At 36.9% G+C, this 11,328-nt stretch overlaps 2 protein-coding genes across 2 annotated transcripts in view; one reads left to right on the plus strand and one right to left on the minus strand.

The window, feature by feature from the left end:
* The window catches only part of LOC107674715 (FAD-linked sulfhydryl oxidase ALR-like), a 2,123-nt gene extending 1,723 nt beyond the window's left edge, over positions 1 to 400 (minus strand). The window contains exon 1 of the mRNA XM_016468800.1: positions 180 to 400. Coding sequence (XP_016324286.1) covers positions 180 to 389 — 210 coding nt within the window. The 5' untranslated portion in view covers positions 390 to 400. The remainder of the gene's footprint in view (positions 1 to 179) is intronic.
* A 1,381-nt stretch (positions 401 to 1,781) lies between these two features.
* Positions 1,782 to 7,928, plus strand: drg2 (developmentally regulated GTP binding protein 2). The gene is made up of 13 exons (XM_016468799.1): positions 1,782 to 1,875; positions 2,106 to 2,204; positions 2,312 to 2,472; positions 3,209 to 3,298; positions 3,447 to 3,507; positions 3,600 to 3,690; positions 3,767 to 3,839; positions 6,160 to 6,250; positions 6,329 to 6,426; positions 6,535 to 6,700; positions 7,124 to 7,182; positions 7,435 to 7,488; positions 7,585 to 7,928. Exons 2-13 carry the CDS (start codon positions 2,141 to 2,143, stop codon positions 7,669 to 7,671), a joined length of 1,095 nt encoding a protein of 364 aa, XP_016324285.1. The 5' UTR covers positions 1,782 to 1,875; positions 2,106 to 2,140; the 3' UTR covers positions 7,672 to 7,928.
* The last annotated feature ends 3,400 nt before the right edge of the window (positions 7,929 to 11,328 follow it).

The following is an 11,328-nucleotide window of genomic DNA, read 5'->3' on the forward strand; positions in this document are numbered from 1 at the left end:
TATATATATACACACATTACTACCATTTAGTGTCACTACAGTAAAACTACAGAACAAGGCAACGGTGTGTTTATTTCATTAATTGTTTATTTTAATCTAATTGTGTTTTCACAGATATTTGACTTCTCTTGACTTCCTAGATTTAAAATGACAGTTTGTCTGTCAGATCGTCTGTTCACCTGCACTGAGACTAAGGACGTCTGTTTCTGCAACTTCATCCATGATTTAAAATCCGTACACGCTCGGCACGGTTTCTTTTTCGGCTCTCCGGCAGTGCTCTGATCCTTACTCGTGCTTTCATCGGGTGGTCTGCCAGCCACAGTGAACGGGAGACCCTCAATACCCGCGTTGTTGTGCGTTGAGGATCGCGACCCTGCAGCAGCTGCCATGTTTAAAATTGCACGATGTGTTATGTACAGGGTATAACCCGCCCAATCGCTACTCAAAACTAGCCCAAGACTAGCCCAGTCGCGTTTCGAGGGGGTCCCCAGTTAAAAATCGCGTTCCGGGGGTAAAATATACGTTTTTTTGGCGTGGTTCCCCTGCTAAAATTCGCATTCCAGGGGATAAATATCATGTTATTGGAGTCGCTTCAACTCGCGGACATGAAAAACCACCCGCGGCAACAGTGTTAAAGTAGCCCAATTCCACGGGAAAACCGCGGACTTGGCAACACTGGTTATGTACTACCAGGGTTGCCAGATCTCCGTAAAAACCAATACCTAACAAATCAAGCTTAAAAACTAGCCCAAATATCAAAACCATAGACTGTTTAAAAACAGATCAAAACTTAAAACATGCGATTCCCATACGTAAAATACATATTTTACTCTGTGCACTGAACACATTTTACAAAGTACACAGTCTGTTTTCATACATGAAATCATCTTACCTTAATATTAACAGCTGGTGAATAAAATGATTAGGAGGGGTGGTAATATTTCTTAACTACTTGAAAATAACTATTTACAGTTTTAAGATCTTGTTCTGATGCCACTCTTCTCCTTGGTCTTTGTCATACATTTCTGCACATAATCTCCTTACCAGTCTAGCACAGTTTTATTATGGGTAATATAAATTGTACAGAGTGCAATATTTCAATACAAGCAAGTTAAAGATAAGCCATATTTTGCTGTAAAACCCAGTAGCCCCTCACTGCGGAACACAAGATCCAGGGGACGAGGTTGGATCCACATCTAGGGGGTGGAGATGGGTGGGTTTAGGGATCAGGGGGTGGAGACGGGTAGGTTTAGGTATATGTAAGGTGGGAGGAGTTGGATCTGGAGCCAACCACGCCCCCTGGATCTTGTGTTCTGCAGTGAGGACCATCTTGTAAAACCGCGGACCTGGCAACCCTGTGAATTTTCGAGGTGAACGAATCGTTATTTTGAGCCGGATCTTCTGATTGAGCATGATAAGTTAAGCGGTTCACACAGTTGATCTGAATTATTCATAAACAGCGACAGGTGCCTTCACGTGGCTTTATTAGAACGAAAATGACGACGGTATTGTGTCCTCAGGTAAAAGAATCATTAAACCGATTATTTGAAACAAATGTTCGATTGAATCGATTCGTAGAAATGAGTCAGAATTCAAATCCAACCACTGTAATGTATCATAGGAGCGTTTGTTGTTGATCATGTGTTGGATTTATGTCAATTATCCACAGTATGTCAACAACGGGTAAACATACTATAACTGGCATTTCACACACACAAAAAAAATCAGTAACAGTAACTATATTAAATTCTATGTTCAGGAATTAAATATTAAAGAATTTGTTTCACATCGGAGCAGTTTCTCCGCAGCACTGTCAGCCAGCGGGTGATGACGTCACCAGCAGCCCATGCCGCAGAGTTCGGGCTGCCTTAAACTGTAATGATCAAAACATTCACTTCTATAAATACACGAATGACAGTACCTAATACTTTCTAAAGAGTGACATGTATAAGTAGCCATTTGCCATGACAGCTCAATCTGCAATAGTGTTTGATAAGTTTGATAGACGTGCCTGCTAGCTTAGCTTACTACTGACAACCAGAGAGCAGATGGTCTGTACAATATGACTGACATGCTTTATTCTTACACTGCTGTAATGTTCACAGGCTTCACATAAGAAATATATCACACTTGACTGACAATGGGGATTCTGGAGAAGATAGCAGAGATAGAGAGAGAAATCTCTCGAACGCAGAAGAATAAAGGTAAGAAAAGATCCTTCGTTAAATATCCCCTCATGGGCCTTTTGTTGCTTTGTATCCGTTTACTCCTCATCAGTTAAATCCCGAGTACTTCCAAACTTGTTTTGCAGCAACTGAGTACCATCTGGGTTTATTGAAAGCCAAGCTAGCCAAGTACAGAGCCCAGCTTCTGGAGCCCTCGAAGTCATCTGGAGCCAAAGGTGAAGGCTTTGATGTTATGAAATCTGGTGATGCTCGAGTGGCTCTGATTGGATTCCCCTCAGTTGGCAAGGTAAAAATGACAACATCTGCGCAATATTTTTGATGGCCAAGAGGTGGTCTAATCGAAAATCTAAATTAAAAAAAGATTTTTGCTACAAAAATAGTTTCTCGCTAATGAAGTAAAATAAATATCTTTCAAACTAATACGTTTTACCCTGTCGAACATTTCATGAAGAAATATACATCTGTCTTTCATTTATTTTGGGCCTGTCACTATACTGAACAGTTTTGGAAAAGTATTGTCACATTTATTATTATATCCAGCAAGATATAACTATATTTTTAAAGGTATTATTTTAGGACACTGCACCTGATTTTACTGAAGACAGTGCTAGCTTTGTTATAAATGTATCTTCTTTGCAAATTTTATATCCACAAATATAAGTTCACCAGCAACAACCCAAATTTTCTTTTATTTTTTCCCTATTTTTTTTTTTTAAAGTATTTCTAACACCATTTCATATTCAGTAAAAAAGAAAGCAAGTAGAATGACTGCAATGCCTTTAATTTGTATACTTTAATTTATGTATAAATTCATTTCTAGCCTTTGTGTTTTTTTCTTTCTCCTCCTATTTGTCTTTTTCTGTCTTTAGCAAATTATTAACTCTTATTTTTCTCTGTATTCTGTTGACAATGGGTGTATTGTTGTTAAATGTTGTGTAATATACACAAACATTTTCTATTATTAATGTCAATTATGTTTTGCACAAAAAAGAGGCATGCTCTAATTTATGGTGTTTTTGTAGTCTACATTTCTCAGTTTAATGACATCAACAGAAAGTGAAGCAGCTTCATATGAATTCACCACCTTGACCTGCATTCCCGGTGTCATTGAGGTATTATTTATTCCAAAATATTTGTATTTTCTCTCTGTTTTTGTTTATATCTTATTTCTATTTATGTTATTGCTGTTGTTATTATAATAATTATAATAACCAACATGATAATTGGTTTCTTTTCATTTAAAAAAAAAATAAATTCTAGTACAAAGGTGCCAACATACAGCTGCTGGATTTGCCTGGTATCATTGAGGGGGCTGCACAAGGTATGTTCACTTGTGTTTTGAAGAGTTATGTATATTTGTATGTGTATTTTGGCGTATTAAATGTGTCCTTTCTCTGTGTTTTTGATTTAAAGGTAAGGGCAGAGGTAGACAGGTCATTGCTGTGGCCAGAACTGCAGATGTGGTCATCATGATGTTGGATGCAACTAAAGGAGAGGTTCAGAGGTGAGTTGGAACACTGGAGAGTGTTTGCACTGTTTGCACTATTACTTTGTTTGACGATTGTTGTTTTGTTTTTTAGGGAACTTCTGGAAAAAGAACTTGAATCTGTTGGCATCAGACTCAACTGCCCCAAACCAAATATCTATTTTAAGGTCAGTGTTTTAGGTAGGGCTGCACAATTAATCGAAATTAAATTGCAAAGGCGATAAATCGCGATTAGGCAGAAGCTGCGATTGTCATGCGTATCTTTCAGTGAAGCACGGTTCTGTGATCAGCAGTAAATCTCCATCCGAAGGCCAGAGGGCGCTCTCGCGCGGAAACTCCAAATACACCCCGCAGAAGAAATCCAGGAAATCCTGAATAAACAGAAGATTTAACCAAAGCCACTAGAAGGCAAGCCTGCAACCTTTAGCCAAAAAAGCGTAACGGCTAATGCTAACGCTTCCGGTTTGCCAGTACGTGGGAAAAGAGACCAGAGGCTGTTTTTTTTGTATAGATGTCAGTGGAGGACAGGCTTCACTACGCTGAATAAACAGCTTTTTATAGGAAACCGCTTATCATTTAATGAATCGACAGCCTATCTGTTAATCTTCAACATGTTTTACACTAAACAATACTTTTGGATTGAACTATTTTTAGAGTTTACACTAGAAAAAATGTAGTTTTATAAGAGCAACAGGTGGGATACAGCTTACAGCATTTCTCATTCATTCCTATGGTATCCGTAAATGGCGATTGAGTGTCGCACAACTCTGAGTGAAATTCATTGACGTCAAGGCTGTAATGTGATTGGTTATTAAGGTACACGTAATCCAAGTTGACCGTTACGCCTTCTCCAATAGCAAGTAATACAGACCCTCATATCTCCCTTTATTAAGACAATCTCTGATTTAACTGCTTTCATTGATTCAACGTGACTAATAAACACACGACTACGACAATATATGGTTTATCTGAGTTCATCTTATTATAATGTTTATTATGATAAAGTATATAATAATGCAATGCTAATCGACATAGCCTTTATCTCTGCTCAGAATACTATGAAATATGTTGCGTGCCTTATTCTGTGTAAGAAGCCACATCATCTCACCGAAGGATTTATTTCAAACACTCGACTGACGTTATGAAGTGAGTTTGGAGTAAAAACATGTTATTAAATGTGGTATTTTCACGTGCTTTCAGATGGAGCAGCATTTACTACACAGAGCCGTAGTTCACTGACTACGCAAACAGCTTTCATGATCGCAGAACGATTTCATTATCACGCGATTAAATCATCTGCGATTATGAACGCGATTTTGTGTAGCTTGTCAGTGAACTACGGCTCTGTGTAGTAAATGCTGCTCCATCTGAAAGTACGTGCTGGAGATTTACTACTAATCACAGAACCAGCTTTACTGATGAGATGCGCGCCATGACAATCGCATTTGATTAATCGTGCAGCCCTAGTTTTAGGTTTTTTGCTGTTATAAGCTATGTTTTCATCACCGTTTTTATGAATATTTTGAAGTATCGTATCAGAAACGAGTGATGGAAATGACAAATAAAAATCATTTAATTAGCAAAAACGTTTTTATGTTCGCTTGAGGTGGTTTTTGTGCGAATTTGAGATGGAAACGCATTTTGCGAATAAATTCCTCCATTTCGTCTGCTCACTCTGAGGTGCAAGTAATTTATTATATATGAAAATGATTATATTCAGAGGCTTCTCCTACTTTTCTTAGTGATAGTTAGTGTCAGTTTATCAGGAAGTGACAATTTTGTTCTCTTTGACTTGTTGGATGGAAACGGTGCTTAAAATGTCTTTTAAATTGATATTTTTAAGTGTCATTCATTAATTTTAGACCATTTTACTCATCAAAATCAACAAATATTATCAACAAAAATAACTTTTTAGTTAACAATAAAATGTAAATGACAAAAAAAAACATGTAACTATGCACCACCGTTTAAAAGTTTAAGGTCAGTAAGATTTTTAAATTTTTTTTTTAATTTTTAAATTTTTAAAGAAATGTATACCTTTATTCAGTCAAAAGTGACAAAGACTTTTATAATGTTATGGAAGATTTATATTTCAAATAAATGCTGTTCTTTTGAACTTTGTATTCATCAAAGAATCCTGAAAAAAATGTAGCGCATTTATTTTCATAAAAATATTTTATATAAAAATAAGTTGATAATAATAAGAAATGTTTCTTGAGTAGCAACTCAGCATATTAGAGTGATTTCTGAAGGATCATGCATCAAATAAATGCAGTGAGCATAAGAGACTTTCCATAAACATTAATGAACCTTTATCGACCACAATTAATACATGTATAAACATAATGATTAATCAACATAAAGCACTAAATGTGAAAAAATGATTTCTTGAAATAACAGCATATAATGAGAAGTATTAGCTACATTTATAGACTGTTATTACTCTTGCATATTTTATTGCTTACATGTGAAAGATCTGTTTTTCAGCCTAAAAAAGGTGGTGGCCTATCGTACAATTCAACGGTTCCCCTCACACACTGCTCTGAGAAGCTTGTTCAGCTCATTCTTCATGAGTACAGTATCCTTTAGCCTTGTTTATTCACTGTTTCATTTTCCTCTAATAATGAGCGACACATTAACCTTAACATGACTGCAGAAATCTTCAACGCTGAGGTTTTGTTCAGAGAGGACAGCACTCCTGATGAGTTTATTGATGTCATTGTGGGCAACAGAGTGTACATGCCTTGCTTATATGTGAGTATATATTTCAATTCAAGAAATAGCCTGATGCAGAGCTTCTCCGTTTTAAATATATGTCAGCAAATTTAAAATGAGATATAATGAATCTCTGTCTTATTACAGGTGTACAACAAAGTGGATCAGATTTCTATAGAGGAAGTGGATCGTCTTGCCCATAGACCTAACAGTGTAGTGATCAGCTGTGGCATGAAGCTGAATCTAGATTTCCTCCTTGAGCAGTTATGGGAATACCTGGCTCTGATCTGCATATACACCAAGAAGAGAGGAGGTAAGTTTTTTTTGGTCCTCAAAAACAGTCATTTAGGGGGCTTTAACCCTAAAACAGTGGTTCTCAACCTTTTTGACTCAAAGGTCTCCTGTTGTCCAACACAATATTCAAAGGCCCCCCACATAAGTTAATATATTTATGAGATTCCTGCTCTAAAACAAAGCTGCTTGTTTTATATTGATGCATTCAGTGAATTAACCATTCGTTTTTTAAAGCATTTTCATCCTCTTGAACGGGTCGTGTAGCATAAGGTTCACATTTGCATCCATTTTAAATGTAAATCGTAATTTAAATTTGTAAATGTACCTTTCAGAGATTGTCAATCAATCAATCAATCAATCCCCAAACAGCATTTGTTTGAGTTTTTGTAATTAGTGTTTGTATCTCCCCAGCTCTTACTGTTTTATTTTTATTGTTGTTAAGAACGGCCAGATTTCAGTGACCCTATAATCATGAGACGAGGAGCATCAGTTGAACATGTGGTATGTGTCTGTTTCGTTGTCCTGTGATACCTGCAGCTTTGTTTATATGTATTTCACAGTGGTCAACCTGTGGTAAAACATACTCTGTGTGGATATATATTCATATATATTCATTTACAAAACTAAACGCAGTAGATGCTGAAGTGTTGCCTAAAAATATATGTATACCTGAAAATGTGTATTTATATATATATATATATATATATATAGCGTATCAATCAGATTCATGATTGTGCTTCTTATTTCTTCCAGTGTCACAGAATCCACAGGACATTAGCTAGCCAGTTCAAGTACGCACTTGTCTGGGTAAGATCTTTCTTCATCTGAAGTCAAATATATTCTTGCTTTTGTTCCATATTTTTTTCCTTTTTCTTAAATTACTGCTGTCTTTTTGGATTATAGGGAACAAGCACAAAATACAGTCCTCAGAGAGTAGGACTGACGCATATCATGGAACATGAGGATGTCATTCAGATTGTGAAGAAATAAAATCTAGTCTTCAGGTCCACTACAATATCAATAGAACATTTGACATATACAAAGCAGAACTTTTTTTTGTTGACAACTGCAGTGTTTCATGGAACTTCATGGACAAACCTGTGATCAACAATTAAAAAGTGATTATTTTATGAAAATCATCTCCCTGACAAAACCCATTCTAGTACATAATATTCAGATCTTTTTTTAATTTTACTTTTCATAATATGAAAAAGAGTTCTTTCTTAATAAACTGAATTGGACATGAACAGTGTTTGAGAATGAAAAATCAAAATGCAGTTCAAATCTGTAAATAAAAGTTTGAGGATAAATAATCATATTTCAGACATTTAATATTCTGCACTTTTATTGGGTACTAACCAAATTGACATTGATCATGTGAACTCTTGTACAGAGGTTTAGATGAAACATAACTAGATAGTTTAGGATACATAAAAAAACAGTGAATGAATATAAGATCACCACAGTCAGATGACCATGCAGATGGATTCTACCAATCCTGGGTTAGCTATATATAACATTAAAAAAGTTAAAACATTAAAGTGATGACATGTGGCCAAGTATGGTGACCCATACTAGGAATTAGTGCTCTGCATTTAACCCATCCAAAGTGCACACACACAGCAGTGAACACGCACACACCGTGAACACAGACCCAGAGCAGTGGGCAGCCATTTTATGCTGCGGTGCCTGGGGAGCAGTTGGGGGTTCGGTGCCTTGCTCAAGGGCACCTCAGTCGTGGTATTGAAGGTGGGAGAGAGCGCTGTACATTCAATCCCCCCCTACAATCCCTGCCGGTACGAGACTCGAACCCACAACCTTTGGGTTAGGAGTCTGACTCTCTAACCATTAGGCACGACATGCCTCTACAACCAACATGTCATAGTCTAAAAAGATCAGAGTTCATTCTTACTTGAAGCACTTAGACAAGAACACTTGTCCAGTTGATCCATACCAGTTGAGGATAGTTCAAGAAGATATGTCATGTTCCTCAAAGGAGCAGCAGATTGTTGAACTTCAGCACTATACAGTTCTCACAAGGCGTGTTGGTCATTTATCGTCTTTTATGGTGTTTTAGTTAATCATTTAGATTATTAAGGGTTTGGTGCATCAATAATGACCCCGGCGGAGAGCTGATGAGGTGATGTTTCACTGCACATATCCATGGGACATTTACACATTTACTCATGAAATCAAAACATGAAACTAAATATTTACCTTGCTGAGAGAGATTTAAATGTAGCGTTTCCAGCATAAAACTTTAATTTATGCATTATTGTTTGATAAAGTATGGTTATGTGGTGAGGACTGTCTGATTACAGCAGACCATTAAGTTCAGCTCACAACTTAAACACGGGTAGTGACTCAGATACACACTACAAGATGTGAACTGTTAGCTTTCTGTATTCATCTGAAAACCTAGAGCAGCCTACTCTATTCATTACAGAAAACTAGTATAATAGACGACATTAAATATGCATGCTGAGGCACTCGGGCTCTACAACACAACGGACAAGTGTGGAGCGGGGAATTATCAAGCCGTTGGAAGGCTGTTCCACTTCAGGCTTGATGGGTCTTTGTGTAATTAGCCCACATTTCAAAGCGCTAAAATGATGAGCAGGATGGCAAGAAACTGTTTTGGAATAACTTGAGAAGTAACGTTTCTACGCTGGAGTTGCTTTGAATGGGTTCGGATGGAAAGATAATGGTAAGAAGGACGAGTGGAGTGCCAATACGCTACGCTTGTAAACATGACACTTAATGCTGAGGCCATATGGTGCAGTGTGTGTGTGTATGGATGCTTCAGCTTTTAATACTCCATTCTGAATCATTTACTGCTCATGATGAGTTTTTTTTAAAGGAAGCTAATATTTTTAAGGAAGCTTTAGAATTGAGCAAATGTATTTTACTGCAAGGACAGCCCACGTGAAATAAACTACATGATCTTTCTTTAAGATTTTAAAAAGTTAGTAGGGTAAAGGTGTTTACTTTATTCTTGGTCACAAGCAACGAAATAAAGAAAGAGAAAATTTTGATCACACACACACACACACACACACACCAAACTATTAATATAGGATACAGTATGAGGATAATGGTGAAATATACATATATTTTATTCAAAATGAACTCATATTATTGTTGTTGGTATATGTAGAGAGTGACAGGAATAGACAGTTTTTATTAGGTTTTGGGTGGTATTTCAAACAGCATTGTGTACTAATATTGTATATCTGTAAACTTACACTGTACATTATACTGTACATTGTATACACAGTTGCTTAATTTTGAAGTGGAAATCATTGAGGAAGAGTGGGATGATGCCATGAATTTCACATGATAAGACGGTCATCTCTCGTGTTCTCCAATGAGCTTTTGCTGCCCCCTGCTGATTTACCAGTGCAATGTCAGGGAAAATGTACAAAAATGATACCTTTAGGGGTACAGCAGCCTGTCAGTGGGGAAGCAACACTCATTCAAAGATACACCACCTGCTGTACCTTTAGTGCACCTTAAAGGAATAGTTCACCCAAAAATGAAAGTTTGCTGAAAATGTACTCACTTCCAGACCATCCAAGATGTAGGTGAGTTTGTTTCCTAAGATTATAAGATTTGGAGAAATTAAGCATTACACTTGCTCACCAATGGATCCTCTGCAGTGAATGGGTGCCGTCAGAATGAGAGTCCAAACAGCTGATAAAAACATCACAATAATCAACAAGTAATCCACACGACCATCCAGTCCATCAGTTCATGTTTTGTGAAAAGCTGTGTGTTTGTAATAAACAAATCCATCATTAAGGTGTTTTAACTTTAAACTGTCATTCCTGGCCAAAATACGAGCCCATAATCCATAATAATGCTTCCTCCAGTGAAAAAGTCTGTCTCCTGTTGTCCTCTCGCATCAAAATCCACTGATATGTTTATAACATTTTCACTGGAGAAAGCAATATTACGCATGGAGAACTCATATTTACAACCAATCAAAAACATATATACAAACATGCTGCTTTTCATTTAACAAGACGTTCATGGATGGAGTCGTATGAATTACTTGTAGATTATTGAGATGTTTTTATCAGCTGTTTGGACTCTCGTTTTCACGGCACCCATTCACTGCAGAGGATCCATTGGTGACCAAGTGATGTAATGCTAAATTTCTCCAAATCTGAAGAAATAAACTCATCTACATATTGTGCCTGTGAAGTTGCAGTTTTTGCATGTTTTCTTTTTCTTACAGTATTCTGCACATTAATTCAGCATGGGCCAACTGACAGTCTACTATAATGAACAATTATTGGCATTACAAATATTGACCATAAGGAGAAGGAGCTTTAATAAATACGTTTTTTTAGATGGACACTTTGTCACTGCCTATGATGATGCATTCTCACGTCTAAAACCTGGAGGCAAAAACAGCGTCTCTGCAGCTACTGCCTGTTAGCAATTAGCTTGTAATAGGGGTGAGGTGGTTTGTTTGCATACAGAGCCAGACTTTTGGTTTCTAGAATAATAGAAATTGTATACCTGCCAGCTTCTCAGACATACATAACGATGCTTTGTGTCATGTAATGCATATTGTCCAAATCAGGAAACACGCAAGTCAGATTACCATTGCTTTTGTTCCACCTCAGTTTGAGAAGATGA

Source organism: Sinocyclocheilus anshuiensis, unplaced genomic scaffold (assembly GCF_001515605.1).
Source record: "Sinocyclocheilus anshuiensis isolate Anshui unplaced genomic scaffold, SAMN03320099.WGS_v1.1 scaffold152, whole genome shotgun sequence".
Lineage (NCBI taxonomy): Eukaryota > Metazoa > Chordata > Actinopteri > Cypriniformes > Cyprinidae > Sinocyclocheilus > Sinocyclocheilus anshuiensis.

Coding starts and splice junctions, on each gene's coding strand:
- drg2 (XM_016468799.1), top strand. CDS start 2,141: ATGGGGATTCTGGAGAAGATAGCAGAGATAGAGAGAGAAATCTCTCGA. Junction 2,205..2,311: donor TCGAACGCAGAAGAATAAAG/GTAAGAAAAGAT, acceptor CTTGTTTTGCAG/CAACTGAGTACCATCTGGGT. Junction 7,183..7,434: donor GAGCATCAGTTGAACATGTG/GTATGTGTCTGT, acceptor TATTTCTTCCAG/TGTCACAGAATCCACAGGAC.